General features: G+C 47.3%; 3 protein-coding genes across 3 annotated transcripts in view; all 3 read right to left on the bottom strand.

The window, feature by feature from the left end:
• The window catches only part of LOC310989777 (NLR family CARD domain-containing protein 3-like), a gene marked incomplete at its 3' end in the record, with an annotated part of 219,808 nt that overhangs the window by 51,903 nt on the left and 150,035 nt on the right, over positions 1-17,870 (bottom strand). Inside the window, exon 10 of the mRNA XM_083976925.1 lies at positions 3,463-3,648. Coding sequence (XP_083833051.1) covers positions 3,463-3,648 — 186 coding nt within the window. The remainder of the gene's footprint in view (positions 1-3,462; positions 3,649-17,870) is intronic.
• Positions 1-17,870, bottom strand: part of LOC310989724 (NLR family CARD domain-containing protein 3-like) — a gene marked incomplete at its 3' end in the record, with an annotated part of 35,846 nt that overhangs the window by 16,331 nt on the left and 1,645 nt on the right. The window lies entirely within an intron of this gene.
• Positions 4,696-16,353, bottom strand: LOC310989723 (uncharacterized protein; the record flags this gene model as incomplete). The annotated part of the gene is made up of 6 exons (XM_083976870.1): positions 4,696-4,812; positions 5,794-5,874; positions 7,432-7,706; positions 14,944-15,014; positions 15,479-15,766; positions 16,178-16,353. The coding sequence occupies 6 exons, from the start codon at positions 16,351-16,353 to the stop codon at positions 4,696-4,698; spliced, it is 1,008 nt and encodes a 335-aa protein (XP_083832996.1).

The following is a 17,870-nucleotide window of genomic DNA, read 5'->3' as shown; positions in this document are numbered from 1 at the left end:
TCCGTTTCAGGAAGCAGGCTCGACAAACTCTGAGTCAAATCCCCCACCTTGTACCGGGGGTTATTGTTACCAAGGATACGGAAATAAAAGTAGCGAAGCTCCGGACAGAGTTGCGGTGATTGTATCCACTTTATGAAACATTATGAAAACACATGAGTCTATCAAGACAACAGATTTTCCGGGACAGATCAAATCCATTGGATCACCACGCTGATTATCCATACCAGAGGTAGGCTGCTGGCTCTCACAGCCCTGACTTCTGCCAATAGTTTTTTTTTTTGGGGAGGGTGTGTGTGTGTGCGCCGAGCGGACCCGTCTAGAGAGACACGCGTCTATATGGGACAGGCTTTTATTTAATTTAGAACAAACCTTTATATGCTCAGCAAAGATGGAAAATATAGGCTATAGTCTAATATAATAAAATGGTTCTGTTGTTTGGCCACTGTTTAAAAGAGTCAGAATATAAGGAAAGGATCGTATCCAGAGCAGCATCATTTACAAGTTTAATAAGCACCAATTAAACTTCTTCTAAACGTAAACATTCAATAACTCGGGTCAGGTCGGACCGCAGGCTTCTTCTTTTTTCTTCATCACAGGAGAAATAAGGCGTCAGCTGCGCTCACCTCGCTACTCTCTGCGGTGCTCTGGTTGTGATTTGTCTGCTGCCTTGAATCCGCCTTTTATACGTGCGCGTTCACAGATTCACAGGCATGAGGTATTGATAAACAATGCACTTGATAGACTCACGAATTCAAATCGAAATGCAGCACTCGGTGACAGTTTTTATTTTATCGGCAGCAGTGAAGGTGTGTGGTGGTGGTGACTTGGCTCTTAAAAACACAGATACAACAAAAAATGCCCCTCAATTACTGAGATGCAGATTCGCACGGGACTAGTTTTACCACGGGACGTCGGTCTTTGGTGAAATATAGTAGGTCATTTGCGGGGGAATTTTTACTTACTTTTTTACTGACATGGCGCATTCGCACAGGATTAAGATCACAGACGTCCTCCGCAATTATTACAAATTACCAGAGGTCCCCAGGTAAAACTAATCCCGTGCGAATAGGGCTTATGTTGTGCTACTGTGTGCAATGGCACAGGCTGCACTTGTCAAGTGTGTCCCGATTGCTTTTAAATCTCCCCCCACACGCTTGACCACTTAATCCATGCTTGCACACTATATGCAAATATACGTTCCGCCGGCAAAACGTCACCAAAGTGTGTGCGTAACCAAGCGCACTGAGCCAAGTGTGGAGAAATGGGACAGCCCCAGAGTTTTCGGTTTCAGAACAGCTGATCAGAATTAGTTCAATCAACCCAGAGTATGTTGAGCCTGAGGGAGGCGCGTTCACCGTGAGCACAAGAAGCCATCATCAGTGGAGCACAGATGACAGGATTCACAAAGACAGAACGAAAGAAACAGAGCCGCGAATTTCACTCCGACCCAACTGGAGAGTTTAATGACGGTGTATGTGGAGTATGAACACATAAAAAAACAGAGTGCAGTGTGTTCTCTAAAGAACTCTGACAATGGGACAAAAACACATTGACGGAGGAGATGCTGTGTTGTTACGTAGCTCACTTGGTAGCGCATGTGCTTTTCACGCAGTCAGCCCATGTTCGAATCCAAGGTCTAACCATGGACTTGGGTCGGCACTGCATTTTCTCATGATTATATATAAAAGAGTGGCCTATGTGGTTGTGTAATCTGTGGCCTCTTAAAAATGTCCATTTTAATTTGATAGCTCTATTGATTTGTTCAGATGTAATCTACTTCAAATCAAACAGTAGCCTAAGACATTTGGTTTACTTCATTCTTGCAATATTTGGCGATCGGTTCCTTTAATTGATGAATAGTTGCTATGGACACAGAGGGGCCGACAGAGGTTTACTGTATCTTCAACAATTTCTACTTGCACTGTCCCACATGAAAACCTGCCAGGGAGCAGGTTTGCTTCATAGCACATGTTGCCGTAGCGACTGACTCAGCATTACGCTGATCCTGCTCTCTGAAACGGAAAACTCAGAGTTTCCCTCATCTCAGGCTCAACATACTCAGAGTTTCCACTAATCTCACTTTCTGAACCGGACCCCTGATCTGAACCTCCATCATGTTTAGAAAAACTGAATAATGTGGAAATGGAAATGAGCTGCAGTTCTTCACCACACCACAAGATGGAGCTGATTAATCAGAATGGATGAAGAAGGAAACAGGAGGAGGAGGAGGAGGAGGAGGAGCAGAGAGTGACTAGAGGATCAGATGAGTCCAGAGACAGTGATGATCTCTGTCAGGTCCAGAACACACAGGGAGGATGGTGGACTGGACTCTGAGAGAGACAGTGGAGCTGCTCTCAGATCAGTTCAGGAGGGAAGGACTAGTAGGTTTCCCATCTGAGAAGAGAAGCAGAGGACAGAGGTGATGGATCAGTGATCATCTCTCTCTGCTCTGATTGGCTGACTGTTGTCTCTCTCTGCTCTGATTGGCTGACTGTTGTCTCTCTCTCTCTGCTCTGATTGGCTGACTGTTGTCTCTCTCTCTGCTCTGATTGGCTGACTGTCGTCTCTCTCTGCTCTGATTGGCTGTCTGTTGTCTCTCTCTCTGCTCTGATTGGCTGACTGTTGTCTCTCTCTGCTCTGATTGGCTGACTGTTGTCTCTCTCTCTGCTCTGATTGGCTGACTGTTGTCTCTGTTATTGTCTCACTGACTTTAGTCCAATAGTGCTGAAAGCAGCACAGACTGACTCCGCCCCCCTACTGACCTCACAGTCTCCAGTCTACAGTCTGGACTCTTCACAAGATCATCCAGATCCTTCAGGTCTGAAGACTTCAGGTCGTTGTTGCTCAGGTCCAGGTGTCTCAGGTGGGAGGGGTTGGACTTCAGAGCTGAGACCAGAGAAGAACAGCTGATCTCTGACAAACTGCAGCGCTCCAATCTGAATAAAGAATAAAAGAAGAAGATAAATTCATTGATAACTAATCAGACGTGTCCTGATCAATAATCAATAGAGGGACTTTGTCCTTGTGTTCTTGTGGATCTTCATCATGTGGCCTTCTACACACATCATTCACATGTCAGCACAGATTCATCAGCTGCTGCTGACCTCAGCTCAGTCTGTCAATATACAATCAATATCTGATCAATACCTGGTGGATTAAACACTGACTACAACTCTCTGATTTAGAGATTCTGATTCTTTTAGACAGATTTATATTTGTACCATTTCATGTCACTAACTTTGTATTTTTATTCTTATCTGTTATTATTATTATCAATAACTTTAACTTGGAAGAAGAGTTTTTTGTTTTGAGGACATGTCCTGCCCAAGATGCATTAAAATCTAAATATAGAAACACAGAAAAAAATCTATTTCTATTTAATGTTGTCAGAAGAAAGTATATTTTTATAAAGTCACTTTAATCCACTGTAGGTGGATCAGATACAACAGTCAGTGAACTGACCTCAGAGTCTCCAGTCTACAGTCTGGACTCTCCAGAAAACCGCTCAGATCCTTCACTCCTGAATCCTGCAGGTTGTAGTTGAAGCCCAGGTCCAGGTGTCTCAGGTGTCTCAGGTGGGAGGGGTTGGACTTCAGAGCTGAGACCAGAGAAGAACAGCTGATCTCTGACAACCTGCAGTTCCACAATCTGAATAAAGAATAAAAGCAGTGAGTTGAGGACAAAGCTCCTTGTTGACAGCGTTCAGTGTCTCATCATCTGTTCAGAGCTGAAGAAGCTTCAGAAAGAACAAGTTTAGAAAATCAAAGTCCAACAGCTGAAGCAACAGGAAGCAGGTTAAACAGTGACAGAGAGAAAACAGCTCATTAATATTCATGAGAAGCTGCTGCTGCTTCAACACAGACACAGTGACTCAGCCTCTTCACCTGTCAGCTCCACCTGTGGCTCCATCCATACAAACTCATGTTGTGTAGCCACATTTCTCAGAGACTCTGTCACTGAGCTCCTTCTCACTCCAACAGCTCATCTGCACTCATACAGTGTGCGTCATAGTGCGCGTGTGCGTAGCGATACGCCGCTTCGATGGCCGACAAACACGGCTCCAAAGTTCAGGGCTGTTTGACAGCAACATCAAGTTGTGACAATCTTCAGAACGACGTGGTCAGCTTTTCTCCGTGGGCGTTTTGAAAGTGTGTCAAGCAGGTTGTCGGTGGCGAGCCCGTCCACAGCAGCTCATCACTCAGCTTCTGTGCTGCTGCTCTGCTCTGCTAACACACTGACTGTGTTCAACAGCTCACACAAGCCCACGTTCAAGAAGCTCAGCTGTCACTTTGAGCTGCTTCTGACTCCTGCCCTCAGCCAAGCACTGAGTCAACACTCTGAGCCTGAGCCGCCACATGAAGCAACAACCTTCAGCCCATCTTGGTGAGCCTCCAAACAAACCAGCTGAGCCTCTGCAGCTGCTTCATGTCAGCAGCAACAAGACCAACAGTAGCAGCTCTGCTCTCACCTGTCTCACCTTGATTCTCAGCATTCACAGTCATTGACAGGAAGTGGCTGCAGTGTGTGCCGTGCTCTTCACTTCCTGCTTCACACTCCAGCCTCTCCCAGCCAGTTGAGCTACCAGGGAGCAGACTTTAGCTGCCAACAGCTCCCTACAGCCAGCCTCCACTGGAGCGCAGCTTTCCAGCCTCCTCTGCCTCTGCTGCCAGCTCTGTGGATCTCAGCTGCTTCCTCTCATGCTTCCTCCCATGGTTCTGTCAGCTCCACAATATCCACCAGCTGCTGTGTTTCTGACCACAACTCCACATCTGCTCTCAGATCAGTGCTGCACGTTGGTTCAACAACAAGTGTCTGAGTTGAAAACAACAGTTGTAGAAGCTGAGCTCGTTCTCTGCTGCTCTGAATCACAAACACTACGACTGCTCTCACCTTCTTCTCTGTGGACTCATCTCAACTGTTTTCTCTCTTCAGCTTCTTGAGAAAAATCCTCACACACAAATCCTGACATGTATGAACCAATGAGAAGCTGAAGCTTCAAACAACTACAACAGCTCCAGTCAGTGAACTCACCCCAGAGTCTCCAGTCTACAGTTTGGACTCTCCAGTCCAGCACACAGAGGCTTCACTGATGAATCATCCAGGGGGTTCTCACTCAGGTTCAGGTGTCTCAGGTGGGAGGGGCTGGACTTCAGAGCTGAGGCAACGACTTCACAGTGAATCTCTGAGAGGTAACACTTAACAAGTCTGTGATTAGAGAAGAAACAAAATGTGTGAGAGTAAAATCAGACAATTTGTACTAAACACACACAACATGTCATAATGTGATCAACATGTGCTCTTCACACTCTGGTTCAGTTCATCTTCTCTCTTTGTGTTGGACATGAAACAATAATCCTCATCAGGGCTGGGCTGGAAAAACCCATTGTCAAATGACTGAGACTAAATGGTAAATGGTAAATGGTCTGTATTTATATAGCGCTTTTCTACCTGAACGATACCCAAAGCGCTTTACAGTTCATCACATTCACCCATTCACACACACATTCACACACTGATGGCGGCAGCTGCGAACCACAACCCATTAGGACCAAGGTGGGTAAGGTGTCTTGCCCAGGGACACTACGGCAGCAACCGGGACAGAGCGGGATTCGAATCGCCAACCCTCTGATCATTGGACGACCTGCTCTACGACCTGAGCCACTGCTGACTAATGAGAATCATTTAACACTGTGTTTGTGTGTGTGTGTGTGTGTGTGTGTGTGTGTGTGTGTGCGCGTGTGTGTGTGTGTGAGATCACGTCTGGACTCACTCAGCCTTCCTGCAGTTCCTCACAGCTGGGATCAGTCTCCGTCGTCCCTGAGCTGATGTCTTGTACTTCTTCAGGTTCAACTCATCCAGAACCTGCTCTGACATCTGCAGCATGTAGGCCAGAGCTGAACACTGGATCTCAGAGAGTTCCTTCTCTGATCTGTTCTCTGACTCCAGGAACTGTTGGATCTCCTGATGAACTGACTGGTCCTTCATCTCCGTCAGACAGTGGAAGATGTTGATGCTTCTGTCAGGAGAGATTTCATCACAGTTCAGCTTCTTCAGGTTGTTGATGGTTCTCTGGATGGTTCCTGGACTGTTGTCTGTCTGACCCAGCAGACCTCGTAACAGCCTCTGGTTGGACTCCAGAGAGAGGCCATGAAGGAAGCGAACAAACAGGTCCAGGTGACCGTTTCTACTGCCGAGGGATTTCTGCATGGCTCTCTGCAGGAAGTCATCCAGGGTTAAATCATCATGTTCTTCTCCCAGGAACTTCTTGAGGACCTGTGTGTTCATGTTGGTGAAACAGCTGAACATGTAGACTGCAGCCAGAAACTCCTGAACACTCAGATGAACAAAGCAGTAGACTGTTTTCTGGAAGATCACACTCTCTCTTTTGAAGATCTCAGTACAGAGTCCTGAGTTCACCAAGGCCTCTGTGACATCCAGACCACACTGCTCCAGGTCTTCTTGGTAGAACATGATGTTTCCTTCCTCCAGCTGTTCAAACGCCAACCTCCCCAGCTTCAGAAGAACTTCCCTGTCGGCCTCCGTCAGCTCCTGTGGACTCGTCTCATGTCCTTCACCGTACTTGTTCTTCTTCCTCTTTGTCTGGACCAGCAGGAAGTGTGAGAACAGGTCAGTTGTGGTCTTGGGCAGCTCTCCTCTCTGGTCTGTGGTCAACATGTGCTCCAGAACTGTAGCACTGATCCAGCAGAAGACTGGGACTTGACACATGATGTGGAGGGTCCTGGACGTCTTGATGTGTGAGATGATTCTTCTGGACAGATCTTCATCACTGGACCTCCTCCTGAAGTACTCCTCCATCTGGGCGTCAGTGAAGCCTCGGACCTCTGTTACCCTGTCAACACATGTAGGAGGGATCTGATTGGCTGCTGCAGGTCTGGAGGTGATCCAGACCAGAGCCGAGGGAAGCAGATTCCCCTGGATGAGGTTTGTCAGCAGCACGTTGACTGATGACGTCTGTGTGACATCAGACACAACCTCCCTGTTGTTGAAGTCCAGTGACAGTCGGCTTTCATCCAGGCCGTCAAAGATGAAGAGAAGTTTACAGACAGCCAGCTGCTCTGCTGTGACCTTCTGTAATGTTGGATGGAAAACATGGAGCAGCCTGAGAAGACTCAACCGCTGATCTCTCATCAGGTTCAGCTCCCTGAACGAAAGCAGAACCAGCAGACTGACATCTTGGTTCTCCAAGCCCTCGGCCCAGTCCAGAGTGAACTTCTGCACCGAGAAGGTTTTTCCAACGCCAGCGACGCCGTTGGTCAGAACCACTCTGATGGGTCTCTGTTGGACAGGTGAGACTGAAGAGACGTCCTCTCTTTGTTGGACAGGTGAGACCGTAGAGACGTCCTCTCTCCGTTTAAGATGCAAATGTTTAGAGAACTTGTGTCTCATTTTGACAAAAAAGTTGTTAAAGACTTTGTCTCTCTGTTGGACAGGTAAGTCTTTAAAGATGTCGTTGCACTTGATTGGAGTGTCATGGAGGGTCTTCTTCTTGGACGTTGTCTCCAGCTGTCTCACCTCATGTTGGGTATTAACCTCTTCACTCTGTCCCTCTGTGATGTAGAGCTCAGTGTAGATCCTGTTGAGGAGGGTTTCACTTCCTGTTCCCTCAGTTCCTTCAGTCACTCGTTCACATCTGCTCCTCAGACTGATCTTATATTGATCTAAAACCTCCTGCAGACCACGATCTGCTGAGAGAGAAGAGACAGAGTCAGACTGAAGACAGAGAGTCTGACAATCTGATCAGATTATTTTCATCAGATCAAGGTTATTATCGTTAACGAAAACGAACGAAATGACGAAAACTAGAATTGAAAAATCATTTTCGTTAACTGAAATTAATAAAAACTATAATCAAATGAAAAAACAATAACTAACTGAAACTGTATTGTGTGTTTACAAAACTAACTAAAACGTACTGAAATTATAGATAAAATTCCCTTAGTTTTCGTCTTTGTCAATTTCGGATTGATATGAAATCGATTCAGGCTCATAGGTGCCGATTCCGTGGCTGCCCCGGTGCACCCACTGACCAGGTTGAGCACCCACTGGGGGGGCACGCCACCAGATGCGCATTTCTCCATGCCGCGAGGAAAGATGAGGGTCTCTAGTTTCCAGCAAAAAAACCTGTTTGTTTCTATCTTGTTCCAGTCTTGTGAAATTGGCGGTTGAATATAGGTTAGTTTAGCCCAAAATGCCATTGCCATGCCACCAAAATCTTGAGAAAAAGAGGTTTTTGTGTCGGCTGTCATTTTCAGGTGAACCAGTACAATTGGCTCCTTTATATTTTGCTTTAGTGATGCCTCAACATCTGTACAGTTGTTCTCTTGTAAACAACAACTAAATCAACACTGACAAATGACTTTTGATGACAAAAGACAAAATATTTAGCTACTGACACACACTACTGCAGCCTTTTTTCTTTCTTTTCTTTCAGTTACAACTTTTTCTTTTCTTTAGTGTGTGTGCGTACGTGACGTGTGCGTGTGCATACGTGTGCGTGTGTGTGTGTGTGTGTGCGTGCGTGTGTGTCTGTCTGTGTGTGTGTGCACGCGCGCGTGCGCGGATCAGTTCGACAGGTTTTTGTAGCCGAAACACGGCGCTTTAGATCAGATCCAGCTTCCTCTGGTCAGCAGGCAGCGGTCTCACTCTCTCTCTCTGTCTCACACACACATCTACACACACACACACACACACACACAGCAGCTCTGGCTGACGCCCCCTGAACTCACAACCACAGACATGTACGCTCATAACAGACACTCCCACCACCTTTACCTCTCGTCACGTTCGCCGGCGCCGTCCGTTCCTCATCCACACTAGATCGCGGGATTTTCAAGCTTTTATCTGAGTGATTTCTCGCAAAATCTGGCGACTTTCCAAACGCTCTTGATGACTAACGACGAGCGATCGACGGGGTTGTTGTTACTAACGTTTGTGCGTTGTATCACGGAGCTGCACGGAGCTTCGACGAGCTGCCGAGCCGCCATGAGCCCCGCCGCCGCCCCCTAAGCTCTCACCGGCGGCCAGAGTGTCACGGAGCGGTGGCGCTGCAGTCAGACACCCGCACCGCTCCGTGAGGGGGGAAAACACGCTATATTTTTTACATCTCTCAATCCAAATGTGTTTTTCTGCACTTTATTTTCATGATACAAGTCTGATCTTCACAGAGGAGTAGGGCAAGACATTCAGCATGGCGTTGCAATTAAAAAAACGCTAAGACGAGTTATCTCGTCTTTGGCAGACTACGCTTGGATTCGCTAAGACGAGATAACTCGTCTTTGGCAGTCAAAGAGTTAAAAGCACCTGTTGTGGCCTGTCATTTAAAAAATTCTTAATCCATAAAACCAGTGTGGGATGAACTTGGAGATCTAAAAGAGCATACAGCAGGGTGTCTATGTGCACAGTGTTAAAAGCAGAGGAGAAGTCCATAAATAAGATCCTGGTGTGAGGGTGTGGAGAGTCCAGATGTTTAGTGACAGTATTCAGCAATGTGAGACTTGCGTCCTCGACACCCCTTTTTGCCCTGTAGGCAAACTGAAAAGGATCCATTTTGTGTGACAGCATTTTGGCCAGGAGGTCACACAGGACTCTCTCCATGCACTTGCACAACATGGAGGTCAGGGCCACTGGTCTGTAGTCTTTCAGCTCCTTAGCTGGTGTTTTTTTGGGGATGGGAATTATGTTGAACCGGGCGAAGAAGATGTTGAGTTGTTCTGCAAAGGGGGCGGGGTCCGGACGGCTGGCCACTACGGGTTTGGCAACTCTGTCCATCATAATGTTTAGACCCTGCCATGCTTCCCTTGCATTGCCAGATGTTAATTTTTGCTCCACCTTGTTCTTGTAGCTGATTTTTGAAAGCCTAGCCATCCTTCTGAACTCTTTCTCCAACTCCCTCACTCTGAGTGTGTCCCCTTGCAGGAATGCTGCTTTCTTTTGGACTAGGCAGATTTTCATGTCCCTTGTAACCCATTTTTTATTATTTGGGTGAATAGTTATCTGTTTAGTCTGTGTCACTGTGTCCTCACAAAATGAAAAGTAGGAGGTTAACACATCAGTAAGCATGTTGAGATCATTGCCACAGGTATCAAAAAACAAATCCCAGTCTGTCAATTCAAAACAGCCTTTCAGTGCTTCAGCTGTTTCATCATTCCAGACTCTTATTGTTTTTGTGATGGTTTCACCTGTCTTTAGCTTTGATCTGTGTGTGGGAAGCAATAAAATAACATTATGGTCAGAACGGCCAAGTGGGGGTCGTGGTTTTGAGATATATGCACCAGGAATGTTGCCATAGCACATATCCAGTATACTCTGTTTTCTGGTGGGGGTCGTAACATACTGCTCTAGATCTGGCAGATGTGTGGTGACGTCACACCGGTTGAAATCCCCCAGTAGAAATACAGGCTGTTCTCCAGTTTGGTTGACTGCTCTGTTGTAGTAGTCAGATAAATGTTCAGCAGCAAGGTTAAAATCAGGGCCTGGAACATATGCTAAAATGACAGTGATCTGGGAAAATTCTCGTGGTAAATAGTGTGGTCTGAACGACACAGTCATCAGTTCATAGTGTTTGCAGCAGACAGTCTGTCTCACTGTGACGTTTGTTGCCCAGCTGTTACTGACAGCCATACAGAGCCCGCCCCCAATTGACTTCCGTGTTCTCGCTGCATCTCTGTCAAAGCGGATGATTTTAAAACTATCCAGACAGAACTCTGTATCCTCCGTCAGCCATGTCTCCGTGAAACAGAAGAGACTAGTTTGCCGGTAGTCCTGGTCAAACTGGATGAGCGTGGAGAGCTCCTCCGTCTTATTCTGCAGCGATCTTATGTTTGACAGCGTTATTGCAGGTAAAGGTAGACGGCTCCCTCTCCTCCTCACCCTGTTCCGTATCCCTCCTCTTGACCCTCTTTTCCTCCGTATCCGTCTCCTTTTGTGTGCCCAGCTCCAGCAGGTATTCCCGCGAATAGGCGAGCCTCTCTGGGCTGACTGCGAACGGTGATCGATGAAGTCCATTTACATGCCTTGGACCGGTGATCAAAAGCCAGAGACAGGCCAGGGAAAAAACTGTTGCTATTAACATGATGCCCTCCAAAAGACGTACAAAAACAAGCAGTAGAAGTACCGAAAAGACACACTTTCCCACACACACACATGGAGCCTGTCAGGAGTCGCTCACTCACGTAGCGCCCCCTATGTGTGTGTAGCCTGTGTGAATGTAGGGGAGAGTGGGGTAAAGTGAGACACTTTTTACATTTGCTCCCCTCTAAGCGAGCTAAAATGATTTATCAGTAAAATTTACACATTTCCCATTAATTCAGGATGTTGCCTAGCAATGGAAATTATCAGAATGTATTTAGGACGAAGGACAGTGAAAATATGATTGTTTTAAAAAAAGTGGTCTCGTGTCTCACTTTACCCCAGCTCAGGGGTAAACTGAGACAAACTAGAAAAATCAATGGGGTAAACTGATCCACTTACTTTTTCCACTCTGAAACTACCATAACAACACATGTTGTAACAGTTAGAATCCTGACAGCTAGCTTGACAACCACACTTCCCAAAACTAAGGTCGGACTAGTAGCAGAATCATGGGGATTGGTCAATTAAGCATTTTTTTTTTCTGAACACAAAGTGAGTCAAGACCAAAATCAAATACAACACAAAATGTTTTAATTAACATTCAAATGACAGGTAACCAGTTAGATAGTCTGGAGGTCAGATTGTAGGCCCCGACAATTGTGACCATTTTGATCAAAAGTCCTTTTGTGTGTGGGGGGAGCTGACAAAGTGGAATGTGACTAAAATTGAGTTAATTAACCAATAAAAAAGCGAGCTGACTGAGAGCACCTAGCATAACAAAGCAGTGTGGCTACAGATCATTGATCACGCAAGATTTCTGGCTTGGGGGACGAGATTCTAGTGTAAATCTTTGTGTGTGGTGTGCTCACAGTGTCTCACTCATGGATTTATTATAATACATCCATGGTCTCACTTTACCCCGCAGCATTTGTCTCACTTTACCCCAACACCCCCATTTAAGAAAAAACGACCTCTCTTAGAAATTCAGGCTAATTTTCAGCCAGCATCATCACATGGTTTTATGTGTTGGTAGTTCATCATCATGTATCATATAAAATTTTCTACCTGAATCAATTTGCTTTGGCACAACAGTTGATTAAGTTGACAGCAAGAAAATTTACTTTTACATGCAAAAATTATATTTTTGTGAAAAAAACATGCTTTCCACAGCATAATGAGGTCCTCTTCTTCATGACCATGGGGAAATGGAAGGGGCTTGAAAACATAATGGTCAGATGACCATAAATATGTTCCGTTTCCTAGATACAGGGGGTGTCTCACATTACCCGGTGTCTCACATTACCCCACTCTCCCCTACGTGTTAATCTCTCTCACGCTCATGAATAAACACACGAGCCTGGCACAGAGGTGCGCGCTCTGGCGCATCTGGCACAATCGGTTAATGGCACCGAAAGGAAACTGGCTCCGCTTCGCGGCTATTCCGCGTCTGTGTGACAGTTGAGGTTCCTGTCACTATGCCTCCAATTGATCATGTGCCCTGGCTACTTGGCCAAAGGGATGTCCCTTTGGGTGACTGGCAAGCGCGCGTGACTCTTACCCGGGAGGTGTGGGTTCAATCCCCGCCCGGGCCCTCTTCACCTTGCCACATTCTGGCGTTGTCGGCAGGATCCATGTAGCACTAGGGGTGGGTCCATGGATTCCTAATGTGTGGCAGCCTGCGCGGAAGCACGAGGACGTGCTTGTGAAAAGAGGGGGAGAGATGTGACAGTTGAGGTTCCTGTCACTATGCCTCCAATTGATCATGTGCCCTGGCTACTTGGCCAAGGGGATGTCCCTTTGGGTGACTGGCAAGCGCGCGTGACTCTTACCCGGGAGGTGTGGGTTCAATCCCCGCCCGGGCCCTCTTCACCTTGCCACATCTGACGTCAATGCACACGTTGTTATTGATATTGTAGCGCCCGACCCGACGTAACTACAACAACATAACACAAACTTATCTGACAGCTCTCACTTCTTCCTCTGCTCCTCCTCACTCACTCACCTACACACACACACACAGCTGTCTTCCTCACATTCACCCCGGCCCCTCAGCTTCTCATCCAACCATACCCCTGTACCCCCATACACATTCACAGTCAGTCAGAAATCACAGAACTTAAACATCATAACAAGAACATTACTGCAGGGTCCCGACAATATTATCAGCTGTGCGGTAGGCTCCTGAGTCCCATTGTTACGTGGCATGATATGCGCAGCAGTGTTTGTAGAGCCCGGTTCAGGTGTGCTGTGTTCACTTTATGCTACTGTGGCAAGGTGAAGAGGGCCCGGGCGGGGATTGTCATGCAGTCATGCACGCTTGCCAGTCACCCAAAGGGACATCCCCTTGGCCAAGTAGCCAGGGCACATGATCAATTGGAGGCATAGTGACAGGACCACCACTGTCACATCTCTCCCCCTCTTTTCACAAGCACGTCTTCGTGCCACACATTAGGAATCCATGGACCCACCACTAGTGCTACATGGATCCTGCCAACAACGCCAGAATGTGGCAAGGTGAAGAGGTAGCCAAGTAGCCAGGGCACATGATCAGTTGGAGGCATAGTGACAGGACCACCACTGTCACACTACTTTGTGTTAAATACAATACAACATGCGGGCTAGGCTACTGTAAGCCTATTGTTACTTTACTGTAGTACTGGTATGTAAAAAACTTCAGTAACTGAACACATTTGTTAAATGGTATCTTTTGAGTTTTATTACACAATACTTGCTCTGATCTTTTTGAATCCTTCAACTAACAAATAACCCCAAGTATGAAAAAACTAGAACTAATACTAAAACTAATAAAAACTAAACTAAAACCAAGCGTTTAGAAAAAAATTTAAACTAACTTAAACTAGCAAACCCGCTCTAAAAACTAATTAAAACTAACTGAATTAGAGAAAAAGAAGTCAAAACTAAATAAAACTAAACTATAATTAAAAATCCAAAACTATTATAACCTTGCATCAGATACAGAAAAACTCCAGACAACAAAGGGAAGGTTTGAATCATCATCTTAAATGTCAGTGCTGTGTGATGGAACAATCAGTACGTTTACATGACACTTGAAAAAAACGAATTATTGCCTTAATCCGACTATAACTGGACAACTGAAGTGCATGTAAACACCTTAGTCCGACTGAAATCGGAGTTGAGAACTCCGATTAAGACACCCAGATAATGCGATTGGAATTCGATTTTCTCCGTCATGTATACAGCTTAGTCGGAGTATAACTGGACAATGCATGTGCGCATGCTCCACAACCGTAGAGACGGCACCAGGTGGAGCAGAGAAGCCGCCCGAACCCGGCAAAGTAAAGAAAAAAACCCAACATCAGCGCCGAGTCAATGCATTTCACACAGCGCGACCAGCCAGAGTGTTTTATTAAAAAAGAAAGAGAGAGAGAGAGAGAGAGAGAGAGAGAGAGAGAGAGAGAGAGAGAGAGAGAGGAAAAAGGAAGCCCGTATCCTATTCTCAGCGCGCATCCAGCCCAGACTGGCGCGTCTGGTCGGGAACTGCAGTTGAGAATTTATTATTAAGCTTATAAGTTGTTTATATTCAGTTTTTTACCAGGTGACAGAAAAGTCAACAGGACAGGGGGCGTATTAACCCGCTGAAACAACGGGGGCGGACCCCGTCAGTTATTCGGTTTTCTCAGTTGCATGTATATTGAGACAAGGACAGAAGTCCGACTTAACGCCAAAATCGAATTTTGAGCATAGCTCGATTAAGCTCTGCATGTAAACGTACTGAATGACTCTGGAGAAAACAACAAATGACCACATCAGCAGACAGATGTTCAGTCTCACTTTGTCCACAGCTGCTCTGATTGGCTGTCTGCAGCTCACCTCTGGTTCTGGGTCTTTGTCCATGATCCTTCAGGACGTCAGAGACACCACTCCTCGTCTCTCTGTCAAGACTAAATGATATAAAACATGAAAACAAAAACACTTAGTACTCTGACAATTACATTAAATCATAAACACGTTGATGAGGACAAACACAGATTAACACTGATGTGTCTTTTCTTCAAGAGAAGAGAGAGGACTGAGGACAAACATGGATGCTGCCTCACTGATCTGAGACCAGCTGGTGTCTGTAAAGTATTTGGAGTAGACTAAGTTACTATTACATTTACTCTACTTTAACCATGACTCATCATCTCAGAGCTCAGGAGGTTTTTCTGTTTTCTATAGTGTTTGTGTTTCACTGCAGGAGGTGGGAGGGGGAGGGGGGGGGTGACGACACTTTTGGAGGTGATCAAACTGGTTGTGAACCTTCAGAGTCTGATGGATCTGGTTCCTGGTTTCTCTCTGTTTCCTTCACATGAGTGTAATGACTGAATCATCTTCAGCTCCATTTACAGTAGAAACCGTCTCTTACTGTGACTTTGAACGTCCAGGTCTGAAGTTTAGAGGTTGATCATTGGACTGGTCACTCTTTACAGACCAGCTGGTGGGTCCAGGTCCAGGTCTGAAGTTTAGAGGTTGATCATTGGACTGGTCACTCTTTACAGACCAGCTGGTGGGTCCAGGTCCAGGTCCAGGTCTGAAGTTTAGAGGATCTCCTTTGGACCGGTCACTCTTCAGAGACAGACAGATGGATCCTGGAGACTCTGGTCCGTCCTCCTCTTCCTCCACATTAACACTCATCTTCAGGACTTCAGTCGGTCTGAGAGGAAAACCAGAAACACTGAACAAGATGTTAGCTTCAGATTCAGCAGTTAAGGGGAAAGTTAAGGAGAAATTAAATTCAACAGCTGAGCCCAGAATCCTCTGTTTCTCTATCGTCTCGAGACTATCTCTCCACTCAGTTACATATTCCATATGTACAGGATATGACCCCCGCTGCTTGTCAGGGCACGTGGATATTTCTTTAAGCCACACTGGCTTGCCCGGCCACGCCCTATTGCGTAGCTATAAAGCGCCTGCGCTGGCGTGTAATCACTAATTGTTTGATCTCCACTTGTACGTCAGGGTGCTATGTCTCACAGTCCAAGTTCAGAGAGAAGCAATATAGTTGTTGAATCCGCTTACCTGTTGTAAATCGGGGCGTCTGTCTTTGGCAGCCTCCCTGGATTACTGTATCTTGGAGCTCTTTCTGTCTGTCTTTTTGTCAAAACGCCATCCTGTCTGGTCGAGCCGGAGGTCCTCTGGCTCCCAGCGGCGGTGGCTGTGTTCCTCCCAGCCTATTGCTCGCGGTTCGTGAGCTGACGCGCTCGGTGGTTGAGTATGGACTGGGTCGGCAGTGTCTCCCATCGGCGTATTGCTTGCGGCTCGTCAGCTGACGCGCCTGGTGGATTCACGGCGAGCATCGTCTGTGTGGCTGAGCCGGAGCTCTTTGGCTCCCGGCCTCGGCACTGTTTCTTCACCGGCGTATTGCTCGCGGCTCGCGGGCTGACGCACTCGGCGGCGAACGTCTGTCTCCGTTCTCCAACAGTTCAAGCACTCTCACCCCATCAAAAGCGTACGGTTCCCACAGCGGCCGAGTACACTCACAAAAGCAACAAAAAAAAAAAGTAAAGTTAGCTGCGGTGCTACAGGCTACCAGGAAGTGCGGTACTTCTTGTTTCCGGTCCTGGGCAGCATGGCACGCCAGAAGGGCTATTGCTGTGTGGGCTGTGGGGTGGCCATGCCCCTAGAGGATGAGCATGATAGTTGTGTGCTATGTTTGGGGCATGAGCATGCCTTGGCCTCAAGGGAGAAGCCTCAGTCGTGTATGGACTGTTTTATTCTGCCTGCACATACTAGGGAGGCTCGGTGTTGTTTCTTTGCCTCAAAACGCGGAAAACTGGCAGAACGGCTGCAGCTTCGGAGGAGAGGGGGGAGTCTTCAGGTGTCTGGCAGACTCCACTGCTCCCCCTTTGGCCCATGGTGATCCGGCCTCCACTCAGTTCTTTCCTGCCCCCGTCTTCAGGGTTGGACAGGGAGGAAGAGGCAGAGGAGGAGGTGGATATAGAAACGGTCGCCTCCTCCTATGACAACGACCTCTCTTGTGCGCAGCAAACTGTGGGCGAAGCCACAAGGGGGGAGTTAGCTCACCGCTTTGAGGCAGTAATGAACAGGGCCGCGAGAGCTCTGGGTGTTTCCCTCCCGGTGAATCCTAGGTCCACGTCCTCTCAGTTTGAGGAGGATGCGGAGGTGCGCCCTGCATCAACCCAGGTGCCCCTCCTGCTTGATTTTAAGGAACTGCTGTATCAGCAGTTCCATTCCCCAACTTCTACCCACAAGTGGTCTGCAGCATGTCGCCGGTTTTCTGACATGCATGACAGGGACCAGGTTGCTTGTTGTGGGACACTTCCCCCAGTGGACCGAACCCTCACCCCACTGGTTTCCCCCTCCAGCTCCATCCTTGGCAACGCCACCTGCTCCAGCAAGAACTGCAGGCTAAAGGATAGTCTGCTCGCTAAGCTACATAAAGCTATGGCAGTGCAGACCCGGTGGGCCAATACTGGGGCTATTCTGTCTGACTTGTCTCGGCAGGTTCAAGATGACACCGGTGTGGGGGTGGAGCTAAAGATGGCCTCCTCATGCCTCCTCAGAGATGTCTGCTGGGCTTGAATTTGTGCCCACAGGGGTCCCACAAGACCACAGTGGCCGTCTCTTGGAGGCTTCACAGGGTCCTCCGGTGTCAGCGGGTCCTGGCAAACATCAAAATGGGCCAGGCTCTGGCGTGTGCTGGGCGTGGCCCGACCTCAAACTTATTTGTCTCCCCTCAGCCTTGCGTCTTGCGGGCTGAGTGAGCGGCTGCTCTGTGGCCAGGCTGGCCCCTGCGT

The sequence above is a fragment of the Trachurus trachurus genome (genome assembly GCF_905171665.1).
Source record: "Trachurus trachurus genome assembly, chromosome: 8".
NCBI classification, from domain to species: Eukaryota; Metazoa; Chordata; class Actinopteri; order Carangiformes; family Carangidae; genus Trachurus; species Trachurus trachurus.
This window is presented reverse-complemented; position numbering and strand designations above follow the sequence as displayed.